Below are 19,670 nucleotides of genomic sequence, written 5' to 3' on the forward strand. Positions count from 1 at the left end.
GCTGGATGACCAGCTCAAAACTCGTGAGCTGCCTCCTCGGCTCGACTCAGCTCCATGGATTTCAACGAGCCGAGCAGCTGTTTCTATCATTTTATTAACAAGTTAGTTCGAACCAGCTCGCAAGCTGCTCCCATGCTAACCGAGTTATAGGTGGCGAGAGAGCCTAGCTAGCTAAAACGGCCACCCGCTCAACCTCAAAAAGTATTTTCCGTCTATAATTTTATTATTGTTGGCTTTATATATCCTCCATATGAATATAAAAAGACCAGTTTTTTACCTTAATCTAAAAAATAATTTTATCATTGTGTCATTGAAGTTTAAATAAATATAATTAGAAAAGTGTTGGTCGATTGGGGTTTGTGCGTGCACGATGCACGGTGCATTTTGAAACTTTTTGGAACTTTTATTAATGTGATACCCTTTGTATTTCACCTATGTCTAGGTGGTAATCCACATTTACATCTGGCTCACAAGCTAGCTTAAAGTATTAACAAGCCGAGTTAAACCGCCCATTATTTTTTGCTCATTTTATTAACAAGCCGAAACTGAGCTGGCTCGTTAGGCCAACGAGCCAGCAGACCAAGCTGAGTCAAGCCGAGCCAAGCTGGCTCGTGACAGCCTTAGCTACGACCAATAATGGTACAAACACACCACCATACTAGCTACGATCAATCATTTATACATATTGACTTATTTAATTATATATGATTGATGGTGCAAGGGACAAATCATGTACTGATGTGAGCAATAATGTGATTGATTCTACTTTTTGCTAGTGTGACTGTTTTCTTGCATTTTACCAGCAGCACGCCGGTCAATATTTTCGGCATGCAGTTGTTGCTGTTCTGCATACAATTATTGGACATTGCGTGTGATGTTTTAATATTGACACAGAGGGTTCTTTTTCACTGCTCATTTACAGCAAAGTCACACCGGCCGGTAGATCAAACGGTTCAAATTGTTGGAATAAAAGGCAAGTAAGATCCAGTTTGGATCCATGTCTGATCTAAACAGATGGAGTAAAGTTTAGTTTCATCTTAATTAAAGTTTAGTCCATTAATTATTTCTCAAAATCCATCTAATTTGAACTAAACCAACCTACAAAAAGACCAAACTATGCGCATGTAGGCACAACGTAACAACAGTATAGTTCAAAGGTAAAAATGATATTTCTATATGTATCCCACTTAAAAGTTATTAGTCCATAAAGCCAAATAGACATGGACTAAACTCTAGTTCTAGGTGATCTAAACGGGTCTAGCTTGCATGCAAGAGGTGTGCGTGCGTGCGTGAGGCGTGAGTTTGTACGTGAGTTTACTACTACTTGTATTCGTAGGGTCCAGGTCTAACAAAAATAGACATGGACTAAACTCTAGTTCTCTAGGTGATCTAAATGGGACTTAAGTGATGTGACAAACAGCCTCCTATCTAGTGATGAAAAAATAAGATGTTCGGCAGCCATAGATGATTGCCAATGGAAAATTGCAGGCAAATTATTATATGCACAATTGACAAAATGATTTATATGCATGGAAAAGCCTCCTCAAGATGGGGAATATTAAAAAACCTTGCATGGCACCAACGGGTCTAGTCCAACTAATTAATTAAGTGCAACTACTCACACAAGGACCAACTAATTAATTAAGGCCATGTTTGGTTACCATAAGTCAAGTGACTTAGTTAGTTAGGTGACTAAAAACTAGTGACTTATAAGTCATGCCTGTTTGGTTATAGGTGACTTGTAAACTCATTAAAGATCCTGTTTTACCCACCTCCCCTACTTCACTTATATTTTACCAAACCCCCCCCCTCCCTTATAGCTTTAAGTGCGGGTTCCACGCGGAAAAAGGGGGGAAGGGGGTGACTTATTTGCTTTAAACAGGAGTGTACCAATTTATAGCAAGCTAGTGCTGTTTGGTAAAATAAATTATTTATTTCACTTTTCAGCTTATAAGCAGTGACTTAAGAGGAACCAATCAGGACTTAAACGTAACCACTCACAAAGGCCCTCCGTGTGGACATCGTCTCGCGTCCTGTATCTATTGGGCTAGAGTTAGGCTCATTCTGTACCTTCTATTGTTTTGAAAGAGGGCCCATCCTACGTGGGCTTGTAAAATTCCGTCATCATTCATGGATAGTGGCGAAATTAATGGGCCTTTTAACCATGTTGGGTCAAGGATTTGGACTGGTTAAGGCCCAGCTCATTCATGTCGTATATGGCCCAACCTACTCAAGTCTTTTCTCTTTTTTTTTCTTCGTATATAGAACGACATAGGCTCCGATCGCATATATATAGCTCAAGTTAAGCCATCAAGAAAAAATGGAAGCCACGCCAAAAGAAAAGGGTTGCAAGTTACTGCAGCCCGAACAAGATGTTGCAGGCCTTTAATTTGAACAGGAGATCTTTCCCCACAAGCGGAGAAAAACCAAAACGTTTGGTGTAAAATTTCAAAGGAATTCTCGGATTATTCCGTTCAAAGCTACTGTGTTCAAGATAGCAGGGTAGATGCAAACATGCTGCGCACAAAGACAGTCATGTGCTCGGAATAAAAAGAAATTGCAAGATACTACTGGCACTCCACAGTACTAGATGGATGCAATGCAGATACAGCGCAAACGTTTGGACCGACGGCGACGGCGACAGCCGGCCCGGGGACCAGAGCGCCGGACCATGCCTCGCCCGCGCGCCGTGCCCCAGAGGACAAGGAGTTGTGGGGGCTGATGAGGATGGCCACCCAGCGTAGCGCCGCAGACGATTTTGCCTTTGCCTTGCCCCGGCGCTGTTGCGTCGGCGGAACAAGACGGCGGGGGCGGGTCGGTGCCGGTGGTGGTGGTGGTCCGGCCGGGCCGTGCCCGTGTGCGCTGTCTGTCCCGGCGGCGGCCCACAGGCCCCCAGCGACCGCCGCGACGCGAGCGAGCACGTGAACGCCCGGCGAAACCAGCGGCCAGCGCCGCGCCACGGCGCGCGCGGATCAAAAGCCGGCCGGCCGGCGGCCAGGCGCGTACGGCGCTGTGGGGACGAAGCCGTGTCCTGCTGGCCAGGCGGATCAGCGGAGGATCTAAAGCTGCGTGCTCCTCTCGCTTAGCTTGCACTGGGGATCATTTTTGCTCCGTGCATTGGCGCGCCTCCAGTGTCTCAGCGATTTTGCTCTGTAATCTGCAACCTGTACGAGCGTTCGCAGTCCACATCGTGAGCATCGGTGGATGGGCCCACCACTCAAGAAAAACCGCATATCTTAGTCCACGTGTCAGGTCTTGCACTTGCCCGTGAGCCCGCACCCTGTTCGTCTCCGTATTCTTGCTGGGCACGTCCAATTCTTTATTCGTCTCGGTTCGACGCTTCTGCAGAATGCGATTTTTATTTTGACACACAAACGCCGACAGCGACTATGTACTCTGTTCGATTTTCTTGATCCACGGTTCGCTTTTGGTGCACACTATAGGTGCCTTATTGCGTTGCATTAGCATGAGCCGCGTGGACAAATTTCACCTAGGAAGATTTACTGCTTTCTGTTAGTACAGGAGCTACATCATACCGTAGTGAAGTGTCGCTTTCGCGTTTTCTACTCCCTTCATTTCAAAATATCAACGACACTGGCTTTAGTTCGATCCCCAAATTTAACTTCTCTAGTAACTTCAAGAGAAAAGTCCGGTTTACAACTTTAAACTATCATAAAAATTCAATTTACAATCTTCAACTATAAAACCGGAAAACAAACGACATCCAACTATTGAAACCGGACAAATTTAACCCCTTAGGTGGTTTTGAAGTTAGTTTTCCATTTTGTGAGAATTAAAAATATTCAATTTTAAACTAAAAATTATAACTAATTCATTTTAATTCCTTGGAGGTCGTCGCCTTGGATATCTTTCCCAAGAATGGGTGGAGAATCAATAATAGATTTTGCTTTTAATTCCTTAAGTCGTTTGTATACTCTTCACTCTATTTTATCAGCTTGTGTGCTGAGAATTTGTAAAAATTTGGCTGTGTGCGGCTGCAGAAGCCGGAGATGTTTCTTTTATCTAAAAAAACTAATTCATTTTAAATCAAAAAATAAGAAATGTTTATCAAAGTTTTTCTAAAAATTTAACCTATCTATTGTCACGATACTTCTCAATTATTCAGATTCAATTTTTTATTTTTATAATATTTGGTTTCTTATAGTTATGTCTATTATTTTTGAATAACCAAGACTCAAATAGAGCAATAATAGATAGGTTATATTTTTAGAAAAAAATTGGTATTAGTTTCAAAAATTTTGTATTTAAAATGAATTAGTTTTGATTTTTAGATCTAATTAGTTTTTTTAATTTAAAAAAAAATACAAAACCATCTTGAAAACCACCTAAGGGCTGAATTTGCCTGGTTTCGACAGTTAGTCTATGTTATCCAATTTTATAGTTGAAGTTTAAAAATCGGACTTTTGCGATAGTTCGAGGGTGTAATTTGAACTTTTCACTAACTTCAACTATGGCTTAAGGAAAAAATTGTACTAACATTACTTCCACACAGCAAAAAATATGTAGCTTGACTATACACACAAACCAAAGTACCAAATTGTTGTCTTCAATATATATGTGCAAAGAAGTAATAATAAATTTCGGGAGGTGCTTGCCAACGCCCACTTCATCCCATTCATTAATGATAAATCTCCCACTGAACCTCAAAACTTCGTACAAAAATCAAGTCCAAACTTTTTTTTACCTTGAAATCAAGACGTTCGTTCAACATGGAATCCAGTGAATTGAATTAGGCTCAACGTCGTTGAGTCATGGAATCGAAATTTTCAAATCAATCTTTTTTCTTTTCTTAGTTCAACTCACGAGCATCTCCATGCCTCAACTCTAGTTTGTTGGACTAAATATGCTTTCAAGAAATTTCAGTCAAAGATCTTCTGCTTACGCATTTGCCTCTTCTACTACCGCTGATATGATACGCCACACGCCATGACGACGATGGTGACATGAGCCACATCACCAGTATGTTATGCAACGATGACGAGGCAAATTGGTCACATTAGCATAGGGAGACTGGTGGAGGAGAAGTGCGAGCCGCTAGTTCCATGGAGGAAAGCGATGGAAGGATATCTCAGAGGATAGTGGATAGAGAGATGTGGGTCACGAGGAATATGAGCAAGAATAGAATGCTCTCCTGCCTGAGCTTGATTCATCTCAACCCGTGGTTCATGGCGAAAGTATATCAGATGGTAATTAAGTTTATATGGTGTTTGAGAAACCACCTTAAAATGATGAGTTCACTAGTACAGGTGGCGCCTCCCATTTAGGCCAGTCTCAATGGAGGTTTCATGGAGGATTTCATGATATTAAATGTCATCAATTTTGCTGATGTGACAAGGAGAGAGAAGCATGGAATTTCATGGGATGCGAGAAGAGTTTCATCACCATAAAACTCATCTGGCACGGTTATCTGTATCTATGAAACTTCCACTGAGACTGGCCTTAGGGAGCTGGCGGTTGGTTTTGCCCAACAGCCGGCACAAATGGGTAGGTGGCCGGCCGCTTACAGACCAGTGGCACTGATCCATCTTTGCTGGCGGCTTTAAGCAATCGCCATAGGAATTGGACATCATTTCCTCTAGCGGGCCACTTAAGTAACCGCCAGCACAAATAGCACAATATATAGCCATTTCGTGGCATCTTCCTCCTACAACCTACCTTCCATTCTTGCCTAAGAGGAGCACGTGGCCAGGTGGAAAAGGAGAAATATAGGGGGGAGATTATCTTGTTTTTTTTTTTTTGGAGGAGCGGACTCTGCTATGTGAGTTTATACCACTCACCATTATTTTCCAAGCTTTTTACCTAGAACATGATCCCATTACATTTGGCGGGATGAACTTATTTGTCATCATTAAGCTAGCCATGTGCATTATGAGGGATGAGATGGTGAAGGATCAACCTATTCCATTCCACAAATCCAATTATCAAATTAAAAGGTAAAGAGCAAGAAGATAACGCATCACCCGATTTTTCAAACCAGACATGGAAGCGGAGGACGAGAAGAGAGCCGAGGTAAGCCACTAAGCCGTGTGAGCCCGATTGAGAAAGCGAACGAAGGGCATCTCCCGACAGGACGACGAAAGAGACGAGAGGTAGTACTAGGAATAAGGACCAGAGAATCGATCGATGGATATCACTCGGCTAGTCAGCTGCTGACAGCACGATCGACTGATGACCCATTGGACACCTACCTTGTACATGTGGTCCGCGCGCCAAAGTAAATCGGATGGTCGCGCTTCAGTTTCAGCGCGTGCGATCGCTCGATATCGATCGGCCGCTGTAGTACAGCAACGATCTATAGGCCATGCATCTTGTTGATGAACATGTACGAAACTACGAAAGATTCTTGCACGGAGCCCAGAATGAGATGCGCAGAGCGCAGGGGTGGCGCGGCAGGCTCGCTTGTGCAAATAGGCATAAGTGGTCGGCAGGCCGGCCGGCCGGCAGCTCGATCCCCTTTCGGGGCCGTACGAAAATGACGGCGCATAAGTGTGCCATCCTTCCTCTCGACTAGCGCGGCGCGTTAGTCCCCATCGACGGCCACACGCGTGCCGGCCGGCCCACCCGGCGAGATTCCTCGGCTCCCTGCGTGCCGCGCCTCACGATCGATCGATCGATCGCCAGCCACGGGCTCCCGGCGCCGCGCCCGTCTCTCTCGGCGCGTCCCCGTCGGCGACGAGACGGCCCGGCCAGTCGAGGTTCGATCGCTGGCGAGAATGAAGGTGGGTGGTGATAAGGCCGAGATCAGGTCGACGCCCCACGTGAAGGGCCGCACGCCCCGCACGCGCGCGGGCGACGACGACGACGACTGGTGAGATAGCCGCCCTGCTAGCTAGCCATCCCCCGGCCGGGGAGATGATGCCTTTGTTACGGGGCGCGGCAGGCGCGCCACGTCGTAGCTACCTGCAACGTTCGTCTGCTGCCTCTCTCTGGTCGTCTCCCGGACACGTGCGGTTGTAGCTTCCCGGCCGGGTGGCCACGCAGCAGCAGCAGCAGCGCTGCGTTGCTATCTTGACAAGTGGTCTGGTCGATCTGTTCTTCTATCGATCCCCCGCCCACCACGTATTCTTCGATGCCATTTATTTGGTTTTCCAGGTTCGCCTGATGTGATAGACTGGTTGACCCTTGAGCCCCCACTGTACCTGCACTGCGTGTGCATATACAAATCCGGTCGGTGTTTACTTTCATTCAACAGGGAAAAGGGAATAATTATTGCGAGTTCAGTTCGTGATGTTTGTTTCAACGCCGCAGAGCGCACAACGGCAGGAGATCGAGATCGATGTCAACGAGTAATAAGGTTGAATGGTTGATTGACACGTACCTGCGCCACAGCCTATTGTCTTGGATTCTTTCTTTTTTGAAAGACCAATCTGCATGCAATTCACAAACACAGCCTATAAACATCAAAAGAACGAAAGCTACCAAAAGACACTTACACCCTCCATTCCAAATTATAATTCGTTTGATTCTTTTAGTTTGATCATTTTTCTTATTCAAAAATTGTGCAAATATAGTCAAATTTAAGTTATTCTTGAAGAACTTTTATTAATAAAGTATATCACAATAAAAAAAATATTTTAAAATTTGTTTTAAATAAGACAAGTGGTCAAATTTGGTATCAGAAAAGTTGAACGAATTATTTGAATAATGTAGGGAGTACAAGCATAATAATTAAGTATGCCATGCATGGTATGAAAACTAAACAAACAAAGCAATTAAAATTAAGGATATATAATAACACCATCGATCGAACAATCTTACTATTACTAATTGGAGGCTCCTTTTGAAGTCTTCAGGTGATACCACCTAGGATCTTAGGTGGATAGTCTAAAAAATAGATAAATCCAACAAATTCTCAAAAAAAAATCAGAAATATCTAGCCATCAATTCGATAACTCTAATCATAATAGCCATTGGATCTATTATCTTTTCTAATAAATTACCCACCTTTGTCATTATGAGAATAAACTAAAGTAACCACCTACACATGTATCTAAATTACCCACTTCTGCCATTATAAAAAAATAATCTAAGTAACCCCCTAATCTTCATGTAATTACCAACTTATGCCATTGTAAAATAATATCAAATAACCCCCTAAATTTTTGTATATATTATCCAATGATATCATAATATAAAATTAAAATAAACCTTAAATCTGAATCAAAATTATATCATTATAATAAAATCTTAAAGCGCATCAATATAAAATTTTAGATTACTATTTCTATCATTATTAGTAAATTATTTATGTTATTATTTATATAAAAATACTAATCATAATGTGTGTCACCATATATTCATGTATAAGAGAAGAGATAAGAATACCAATTTTCATATTGTTCACATAGCTCAAACAAAGTGTTCAATTAAATACATATCAAACATATATATAGAAGTATGATGCAAAGTGAGAAAATATTGTTAGTAACTAAATCTATTACATTTATTATAATTACATAATGATAAATATGTATCTTTATAATACTATATTAGAATATTTAATTGGTTAAAGAGAGCGTGAGATAGATAATTATTAGATATTTTTAAATAGCCCGTGCGGGAGCACGGGTTGATAGACTAGTCAAAAATAATTAGCAAGGCAGGGCTGCCCCAAGGATCGGAGACACGGAGATAAGAATTCACATCGTGCCTTCCAACGAGGGGACGGAAGCATCCGATGTATTATTGTTCTTTTATCAGCCACTGATCCTCCTCCATCATCAATGATTGGCATCCTACAAAAAACCACGCATGTGAAGAGAAGCAGCGGCTAGCTAGCTACCTACCTTTAATTTGCAAGACACTTGCATGTAGCTTCTTACAGTATTATCTTATTGTTTTTCTTTTGACGAAAGTGTTATCTTATTGTTAGCGCTCAGCGCGTATCCAGCAGGCATCTTTGAGCTTCAGACGTCCTACCATACCCTGTGCGTGCCTGAGCTCCAGGTGCCGGCGAGAGGGATCATCATTGTTATGAAAGAATTAGGAATTAGTGATCAATTCTATAATTAAGTAATTAATTAAATTAATGATATCATTATGATGTCACTATGAAGTTACTATTCATGAATGGGTCAACCCAAAGAGACATGTCCCTTGGGCTCTTATTTCTTGGTCTTGTATATAAACACAATCAATCAATAGAGAGGACAATATTTTCACTTTCATTTACAATACGTTATCTGCACGATGTTCTAACCAACTGAGACAAGAACTCGCCGAGTCGACCCTCTCGCCAAGAACTGAGCGCTGGAGAAGGCCAAGGCCTGTTGGCCTCACAACTTTGGAACTTGCACCCGCTGAGAAGAACAAGGCCACGAGGCTAAACTTCGAAAAAAACTGGACGTCGCCCTGGTTCCTGCTTCCGCAACTTGAGCGGACGCTTCTTCGCCAGAGGCCATAGCCATCACCCTGCGGAACTTCATAGCCGATCTGGTCGCAAACGCCGCTTCACCAATCACCAGGGGCACTGGATGCCAGGCCACCAGGGTACTCGCCATCGACGAGGATCCCCGCACCACCAGAGACGGCATCCACCCACCACTCGGTTGCGTCGCGGCTGTGCACCGCCGCGCCCCGCCACCCAGGGGCTCTCCGGTCCGGAGGCCGGCAGCAAGCCATGGGGGCACGACGCGGAGCCAAGATAGAAGATAAATGGAGGCGGCGGTGCAGCACAGAACGACGCCTTCCATGGCGCTGCACTCGGCGGCGCAAGGCGGCGCTCGCCGGCAGCATTGGGAGGCACGCAAGCGGCGGTGCTGAAGCAGCCGGCGGCGGCGCCCAAACGGCCGGCGACGGCGCACAAAGATCGGCGGCGGTGCAGCCGGCAAGAGGCCCCGACGACGGCGGCGGCGCAAAGGGCTGGAGGGGCGGCGACCAAGGGGCGGCGGCGGTGGCACCATGGGGCGTCGGCGGGCTCCAAGGGCAGGAAGAGGCGGCGCCCCCTGGGCAGGCGGCGGCCGTTCGTGGGGTGGGGGTTGGATGCAACCCGAACCGCGCCCCTCTCTTCCCATGTGTTTGGTTTGGAGATGGGTTGGGTCCATTCCTGATTTCAGGGTTGGGTCAGACCTAGTTTCATGTTTGGTTATTGGATTGAGTTGGACCTAGTTTTTTGTTTGGTTGCAAGGACAAAGTGGGTTAGAGTGACTCCATCTCTTGTTTGGATGGAGAGATGAGGGTTGATCAGGGAATATGGTCACCTTCTTGGTGAGTTTACCATAGTTGAAACCATAAGACACAACATGATTCAAATAGTAGTAATGAAATTGCAGTATCATACGTCATAATAATATAGCTAGTTCACGGTACAAACCTTCCTTAAATCATATTACAAAGCTGCCACAACTAATATAGGATATAGCAAGTTCAAGCCTTACTTAAGTATATATAGTTCAAGGCAATACGTCAAATTCAAGCCTTACAAGATATAAGGTTAAGGCTTACACATCATAGGGTACAAAGCCCAACAAAAGAAACATGTGTCTCATCCAAATCGTCATTATTGTCCAGGAAACTTCTCAGCGATGTACATTGAAACCCAATCTAACTTGTTCTCTCATGGCAGGGCGTAGAAAGCTCTACCAATGCTAGGGTTCGCAACCAAATAATGGAAGTAATAAGATATGTGGGCTGAATTGAAACCAGGCATGCTCTGCAACATTGGAAATAGGTCTGGTGGCAGGTCATCCGGATGAGCAACCATTTGTATAGCATTTGCAAGGTCTTTACTGTTAGATATCTAGGCAATTTTCGGTATATTTTAATTCCAAAATTAGATGTATAAACTAGCAATATTTCTATGACTTTAAGGAGTAAAAGAAAACATGTGAACATGTTTATACTTATCACACATATAAGCATAAACAATATAAATAACCAAAGTTTTAGGGAGTACCCTAAAGCGGGGCCGTTGCCGGAGGCATTGGCTGCGCTGTTACCAACTGGAGTAGACATCTACTCGGTTGGCCTCAGTCGAAGTAGTCGAACTAAATCGGTGCAGGAAGATGTTCGCAGTGCAGTCCCACGAACGGTCACCAAGATGTAGTCGACGTAGTCGTTCGGCCACCAGAATGTAGTCGACGTAGTTGTTCGGCTCGTCCACCAGGAAGTAGTCGTACAATCGGGCAAAGCCTTAGTATTTTTGAGCAGTCACGCTAAAGCGTTACCCAAAAACCTGATTGCCCGCCTATCCCGTGCAGGATCTCAAGGCGAGCAAGGTTTCGGAGGCCTGCTCACGCTAATTCTGTGCGCGCAGAGATTAGCGTTGGGGAACTCAGTTGTTGCAACTGGAGAGGGAGAAGAGAGGAGCCGAGTTGCCTCAGTGCTCTGGTGTAGGATGGATGAGGGGCATGGCACTCCTTATATAGTGACTCAGGTGCTCAGGTTCGTTGAACCTGGACACCATCAGAGTCATTTAGGTGATGCGGTTATGGCCATTAATTACAGATTTAATTGCACGTTTAATCGCACGATTAATTGCTGTCAACGGCAAAATAGCCATCACATCACACCGCGCCACGCCGCGCCGCGCCGCGCCGCGCCGCGCCGCACCGCGCCTCGCCTCGGCCTCGGCCTCGGCCTCGGCCACGGCCACGGCCACGGCCACGGCCACGGCCACGGCCACGGCCCCGGCCCGGCCCGGCCCGGCCCGGCGAGGCGAGCGAGCGCGCGCGCGCGTGTGGTTCACCGTCCTCCTCTTACCGGCTTCACAAGTGGTGTACAAGAAGTCCACCTTTTAAGTCGGTTGAGATCCTCCTCAATTTCCGGTACGGAATTAAACATTGATTCCCTAGCATTAATAGTGGGCTTTAAATTCTTTTATTGCTTTAGAATAAATGGGCCAAGCCCATTACTCCAACAATCCCCACCAAGAAATTCAAGCCACACTAGAAATACCCTCATTCTCTCTTTGATATACCAGTATTCGACAGAGACTGTTAAGTTGAACTTCCATCTAGGACAAAGGCTACACTTATTCACAACTGTGCAATGGACTATGCCTTGAATTGCCAGTTTTGTGCAAACAAGTTTGACCAGAGCCCTACACTGGTACTAGGCTGCAAAAGCATCCCCGCGGTTTGGAGCTTATAAGTCATACTCCAGGCCCTTCATGAGTTTCTAGAGAATACCCAATTCTCATAGACCATGACCAGTGATCAAACTCATATAGGTGTGTTCCTTTCAGATGTTCTGTAGGACAACATCTTTTGTTTCAAGAAAACAACTCATTTGTTTAAAAGAAACCACCTGGCACACATTAAGGTATAGACCAACCTGCCATACAGATTAGAAGAGAAATGCACCTTATACACGGAATGAGCCCTTTTCACAAAGGTTCTCTTCTCACAGTCAGACTTTAGTTTTGTTTCACCATCCTAATTCACGGGATCTCCGATCACATAGGACAGGTTTCCACTATAGAATGACTCACGTGGGTCTCAAGCCCAATTCCATAGATGCATTGTCTATCACATTTCGTGAAAGACCCTTTGTAAACTGATCTGCCAGATTTTTAGCCGTCTGAACATAGTCCAGGGCTATAACTCCGGAGTTTCTCAATTTTCTGACAGATTTCAACCGCCTTTTCACATGTCTAGATGACTTCATGTTATCCTTTGAACTATTCAGCTTGACAATTACCGTTTGATTGTCACAGTTCATTAGGATTGCCGGTAACGGTTTTTCAACTATCGGCAAGTCCATAAGGAGCTCACGAAGCCACTCAGCCTCAACAGTGGCGGTATCTAATGCTGTGAGTTCTGCTTCCATAGTTGACCTCGTTAAGATGGTCTGCTTGCAAGACTTCAAGGAAACAGCTCCACCACCAAGTGTAAACACATATCCACTTGTGGCCTTTATCTCATCAGCATCAGAAATCCAATTTGAATCACTATACCCTTCTAGTACCCTTGGGTACCCGGTGTAGTGAATTCCATAGTTCATTGTCCCCTTCAGATAGCGCATTACTCTTTCAAGACCCTTCCAATGATCATCTCCCGGGTTTGAAACAAACCGGCTCAGTTTGCTTACAGCAAACGAGATATCAGGTCTTGTAGCGCTCGCTAAATACATTAATGAACCAATGATCTGAGAATATCTCAGCTGATCTCGCATTATCCTTTTGTTCTTTCTAAGAATTAAACTGGCATCATATGGTGTTGAGACAGGTTTATAGTCACTATAACCAAAGCGACTTAACACCTTCTCCACATAGTGAGACTGTGTAAGAATCACCCCACCATTGATCTCTTTTACCAGCTTTATATTAAGGATAACATCAGCTTCTCCCAGATCCTTCATCTCAAAATTTTGAGATAAAAACTCTTTGACTTCCTTAATCACATTAAGGCTAGTGCCAAAGATCAGTATGTCATCCACATACAAGCACAAAATCACTCCTTCAGCCCCACCATAGCGATAGTACACACATCTGTCAGCTTCGTTCACAACAAAGCCGGCAGAGGTCAAAGTTCTATCAAACTTTTCATGCCACTGCTTAGGCGCTTGCTTGAGACCATATAAAGATTTTAACAACTTACAAACCATTCCTTCTTGACCCTTTGATACAAACCCATCCGGCTGATCCATATAGATCTCCTCTTCTAACTCTCCATTGAGGAAAGCCGTCTTAACGTCCATCTGATGAACGAGAAGACCATAAGAGGCTGCCAAGGAAAGTAACACTCGAATTGTGGTCAATCGGGCAACTGGTGAATAAGTGTCAAAGAAATCTTCTCCTTCTTTTTGTGTATAACCCTTGGCCACAAGCCTAGCCTTGTACTTTTCAATAGTACCATCTGGCCTAAGCTTTTTCTTGAACACCCACTTGCATCCAACCGGTTTACATCCATAAGGACGTTCAACGACCTCCCAGGTTCCATTAGACATAATAGAATCCATCTCACTCCTTACTGCTTCCTTCCAATAGTCAGCATCAGGAGATGAATATGCCTCTTCAATGGTTCTGGGTGTATCATCTATGAGGTATACAATGAAATCATCACCAAAAGACTTTACAGTCCTTTGTCTCTTACTCTTTCTCGGAGCATCATTGTTATCCTCCTCAGAATTTTCTACAAGTGTATGTTCATTGTGTTCTATCGGCTCAGCAGAGCCATCATCCTTGATGAACTCTTGCCTAGATGAACTTGTTTCATCTCTCATGGGAAAAATGTTTTCAAAAAATGTAGCATCTCTGGACTCCATTATAGTACCAACATGCATGTCAGGTACTCCAGATTTCACTATTAAAAATCTATATCCAACGCTGTGAATAGCATAACCTAGAAAGATACAATCCACAGTTTTAGGTCCAAGCTTACGTTTCTTGGTTATTGGCACACTCACTTTTGCCAAACAACCCCATGTACGTAAGTATGACAGTGTTGGCCTTTTCTTCTCCCATTTCTCGAAAGGAGTTATCTCTTTATTCTTTGTAGGAACACGGTTTAGGACATGACATGCAGTCAATATAGCCTCACCCCACCATTCCTTGGAAAGTCCCGCTGTATCTAACATGGCGTTAACCAAATCCGTTAGAGTGCGGTTCTTTCTTTCGGCAACCCCATTTGACTGAGGTGAATAGGGAGGCGTCCTCTCATGAATAATACCATGTTCCTCGCAAAATAAAGTGAATAAATTTGAGAAATACTCGCCACCACGATCTGACCTAACTCTTTTGATCTTTCTCTCAAGTTGGTTTTCTACTTCAGCTTTATAGATTTTAAAGTAGTGTAAAGCTTCATCTTTTGACTTCAACAAATAGATGTAACAAAATCTAGTACTATCATCAATCAAAGTCATGAAATATTTTTTACCACCTTTTGTCAACACTCCATTCATTTCGCACAAATCGGAATGAATTAATTCTAAGGGTGCCAAGCTCCTTGCCTCCGCGGTCTTATGAGGCTTACGAGTTTGTTTTGATTCAACACATACATGACACTTAGAATTTTTGACAAAAGTGAACTTTGGAATTAAGCTCAAATTAGCTAAGCGCATCATACAACCAAAATTAACGTGACAAAGCCTCGAATGCCAAACATTTGTTTCATCAACGTTAATAACATTGTATGCAATTTTATTACAAACATCTGACAAAGAAAGACGGAACAAACCTCCGCTTTCATAACCTTTTCCAACAAAAGTACCAAACTTAGACAAGATACATTTATTGGACTCAAAGACTAATTTGAAACCATCTCTACACAGTAGAGAGCCGCTGACTAAATTCTTCTTGATGGTGGGGACATGCTGCACGTTCTTCAGCTGCACGGTCTTCCCCGAAGTAAACTTCAGATTTACCGTACCAACACCAAGAACACGCGCATGTGATCCGTTCCCCATCAGCAAGGAGGAAGTCCCGCCGGTCTGGTAAGAAGAGAACAAAGAAGCATCAGCACAAACATGAATATTAGCACCAGTATCAACCCACCACTCGGGTGAACCAAAGACTGAAAGAACAGTAGGTAATAAATTACCGTACCCCGAAGTTCCTCCAGGCTCGCTAATAACCATGTTGGCGGAGTTGTTGCCTTTGCGGTTCGGACACTTTGCAGCAAAGTGATCCGTACTAGCGCATACATAGCAAGCTCCCGTCTTCTTCTTCTTCTTAAAAGTGGTTGTCTTCTTAGTCTTTGGTTGGTTCTGCGGTGGCTTTTTCTTGTTCTTGTTGAAGTTGTTCTTCTGAACAAGATTGGCACTTGAAGCACCAACAACTCCTTTCCCACGTATGTCCTTTGCTCTCGCCTTCTCCTCAACATCAAGAGTCCCTATGAGTCCATCTATTGTGAACTCCTGTCTCTTATGTTTTAGAGAAGTAGCAAAGTCCCTCCAAGAAGGTGGCAGCTTAGAGATTATACCTCCAGCCACAAACTTATTGGGTAACACACATGGGGACTCTTTGCTGCAATTTTTGAGATCTTTTGCCAGAGTATGTATTTCATGAGCCTGTTCCACTACAGAACGGTCTTCGACCATCCTGTACTCAAGGAACTGCTCCATGATATACAACTCACTCCCGGCGTCAGATACTCCATATTGAGCCTCAAGAGCATCCCACAAAGCTTTGCCAGTTGGCAGCCGGATATAAGAATCCACCAGGTTATCACCGAGAACACTAATGATCAAGCCTCGAAAGAGGATATCAGCCTCATCGAACGCACTCCCTTCCTCTGGAGAGAATTGTTCAGGCTTACCCTCTTTCACATGGATCACTCTCGATAGTGTTAACCACAGTATAAGCCGCTCTTGCCAACGTTTGTAATTTGAACCATCAAAAGGTGATGGTTTGATTGATGCAGCAAAGCTAGATACCGAAAGCCTATTAACACAATCAGGTTTTTGGATTGTTAGATATCTAGGCAATTTTCGGTATATTTTAATTCCAAAATTAGATGTATAAACTAGCAATATTTCTATGACTTTAAGGAGTAAAAGAAAACATGTGAACATGTTTATACTTATCACACATATAAGCATAAACAATATAAATAACCAAAGTTTTAGGGAGTACCCTAAAGCGGGGCCGTTGCCGGAGGCATTGGCTGCGCTGTTACCAACTGGAGTAGACATCTACTCGGTTGGCCTCAGTCGAAGTAGTCGAACTAAATCGGTGCAGGAAGATGTTCGCAGTGCAGTCCCACGAACGGTCACCAAGATGTAGTCGACGTAGTCGTTCGGCCACCAGAATGTAGTCGACGTAGTTGTTCGGCTCGTCCACCAGGAAGTAGTCGTACAATCGGGCAAAGCCTTAGTATTTTTGAGCAGTCACGCTAAAGCGTTACCCAAAAACCTGATTGCCCGCCTATCCCGTGCAGGATCTCAAGGCGAGCAAGGTTTCGGAGGCCTGCTCACGCTAATTCTGTGCGCGCAGAGATTAGCGTTGGGGAACTCAGTTGTTGCAACTGGAGAGGGAGAAGAGAGGAGCCGAGTTGCCTCAGTGCTCTGGTGTAGGATGGATGAGGGGCATGGCACTCCTTATATAGTGACTCAGGTGCTCAGGTTCGTTGAACCTGGACACCATCAGAGTCATTTAGGTGATGCGGTTATGGCCATTAATTACAGATTTAATTGCACGTTTAATCGCACGATTAATTGCTGTCAACGGCAAAATAGCCATCACATCACACCGCGCCACGCCGCGCCGCGCCGCGCCGCGCCGCGCCGCGCCGCCCGCCCGGCCGGCCGCGCCGCGCCGCGCCTCGCCTCGGCCTCGGCCTCGGCCTCGGCCACGGCCACGGCCACGGCCACGGCCACGGCCACGGCCCCGGCCCGGCCCGGCGAGGCGAGCGAGCGCGCGCGCGCGTGTGGTTCACCGTCCTCCTCTTACCGGCTTCACAAGTGGTGTACAAGAAGTCCACCTTTTAAGTCGGTTGAGATCCTCCTCAATTTCCGGTACGGAATTAAACATTGATTCCCTAGCATTAATAGTGGGCTTTAAATTCTTTTATTGCTTTAGAATAAATGGGCCAAGCCCATTACTCCAACATTTACCTACACTTTTGACAGCACCAATCAGCCCCTCCTCTTCGATTTCAGCTAACTTTGCCCTCTTGCTGGGTCTGCTAGCACTAGATGTTGCCCCTTGAGTAGTACCTTCACTTGCATCATATCCAGTATCCTCCGCCTCTTGGCTGTCAGCATCATTATCGTCTCTTCCTAGAGGTGCACTTGAGTCCTTTGCAAAGTTTCCTGTGGCCATGCTATTTCCAAATATTGTTTCCATCTGTCTATAGTGCAGGAGGGGCTTGCTAAAGAACTCAGCATCAGCCTTATGATCCTAGAATGTACTACATATTAGTCAACAAAATCTGAAAATTCAGCATGAGCCTAATGATGATAAAATGGAGTATAGATTACCTGAATATGGTTATTGTAGTGCTCAGCGTCAAGAGTAATCATGCAATTATCTTCATCAAATAGTACAACACTCAACTTCTTAAGTCATCTTTGCAAACCTTTTCTACCATGCTTTCAAATGGTTCTTGACTTGCAATTTTGCTTGGATCCCATCTGTAGTTCCCTGCAATTTTGCTTGGAGTGTCCAAAGATGGGGTTTAATTAATCCCCCCCCCTAAACTGACCAATAGCATGGAGTACTTTGTTGAAATAACGGCTAACTGTTTCTCCCGATCTATCAAAATTAGTTCCAACTAACCTATTCCTAAGGTTGTGTCCCACTATATTTTGAAACATGCCCACTTGTTGCTCAACACACACATGAATGGTATCTTTAAGCAAACCACGATCTCTAAAAAGACTGCACAACCGAAAGAACTTGTCTCTATTAAGTCTTAATATGTTCACACAAACTGTGTCATCCCTCCAAATTTTATTGTTTAGGTATTCTATTCTCATCCTATCCCTTTCCTCCATAGGCCCATAGGTAATACCAGCAGTCCTTTCACCCCGTTTACATTTTCTAGACTGAATAATCACGGCCACCATTGATAACAACATGTGTGCAACAGCAGCGCAAATTACAGCCTTGGTCTTCTTATCCATCTACAACATAACAATGACAACAACAATAATATAGGTACGACATAGTTCCAAATCTAGAAACATATACATGTATACCCATTGTTGTAGCAAAATTAGTTCCAAATCTAGCAAGCACCACACATGAGAATCAGCAAATCGGTTTGGATTTGCTTACCTTGGGGCGGAAGAAGGATGGCGCGGCTCATTGATGCTCGGTGGTGGAGGAGAAGGCCGGCTTGCTGGAGATGCGGTGACGACGATGAGGGCCGGTGCAACTAGGTCGCCGCGGCGAGGGAGGGGAGGGGACGGGTCCGCCAGGCCGGCGCGGGCAGGGGAGACGGGGAGGGGCGGCGCCTGCAGGGAAGAACAGGGGCGGCACGGTTCAGCTCGCGAGCTAGGAGGGAAGGGGGAGGCGCAGCCAGGAAAAATGAGAAGGGGAGGGAGCGGGGATGCACCAGCAGGGAGGCGGAGCTTCGCCTGCCAGAGAGGGGCGTCGCGACTCGCGAGATCCAGCGGGGGTGTGCATGGGAGGGTGAGGGTGAGGATAAGGATTGGGGGTGGCTGAAGGCTCACGCGCGACGCACGTGACGGCGCGGAGGGAAGTGGGTCGGAGTGGTCCGTTGGTTTTGAAGGAATCACCCTGACCCGCATCTAGTGGGTATATTCCCCTCCAGGTTGAACTCGACCCATATGAACCCCCTAACCAAACATGGGTCCAACTGGGTCGAACCTGTCCCGACCCAGTTCGACCCTAGAACCAAACACACGGTTCATTTCCTACTTGGGCCGAGCCGAGTCAATGGGCCAGCAACAGGCCGCCCGCGCCAAGCCAAGCCCATCCCCTCTCTCTTCCATGCAGAATTATAAAATGGCTCCTAAAACTTTATCTATTTATGTTTTAGATTATTTAGTTCTGCATATTTATATTTGAGGCCCTAAATTATTCTGTTTAGCCCTCCATATAACACTGCAATATATATTGCATTTATACCTTATATAATTGCTCTGATCTAAATAAATTATGATGCAAATTATTTACCTATTGTAAATAAATATTTTACTGAAACGCATCGATTCTCATAAATAACATCATAATAATATATTGCAATTAATTTACTATGTTAATATTTAGACGTATTTTTTAATGTCTATGATTTCCTGATTTC

At 44.6% G+C, this 19,670-nt stretch overlaps 1 protein-coding gene across 1 annotated transcript; it reads right to left on the minus strand.

Moving 5' to 3' along the window:
- Positions 1 to 10,576: 10,576 nt before the first annotated feature.
- On the minus strand, positions 10,577 to 17,746 carry LOC120700573. Its single transcript, XM_039984824.1, has 2 exons — positions 17,509 to 17,746; positions 10,577 to 10,743 (listed from the first exon to the last, which is right to left on the minus strand). Exons 1-2 carry the CDS (start codon positions 17,744 to 17,746, stop codon positions 10,577 to 10,579), a joined length of 405 nt encoding a protein of 134 aa, XP_039840758.1.
- Positions 17,747 to 19,670: the final 1,924 nt, after the last annotated feature.

The sequence above is a fragment of the Panicum virgatum genome, chromosome 3K (genome assembly GCF_016808335.1).
Source record: "Panicum virgatum strain AP13 chromosome 3K, P.virgatum_v5, whole genome shotgun sequence".
Lineage (NCBI taxonomy): Eukaryota > Viridiplantae > Streptophyta > Magnoliopsida > Poales > Poaceae > Panicum > Panicum virgatum.

Bases quoted from the DNA above. Each gene is read 5' to 3' on its own strand.
- LOC120700573 (XM_039984824.1), bottom strand. From the start codon at position 17,746: ATGGAAACAATATTTGGAAATAGCATGGCCACAGGAAACTTTGCAAAG. The intron at 10,744-17,508 runs GTTGGAGTAATG...CTAACAGTAAAG, and splicing joins TGTCAAAAGTGTAGGTAAAT to ACCTTGCAAATGCTATACAA.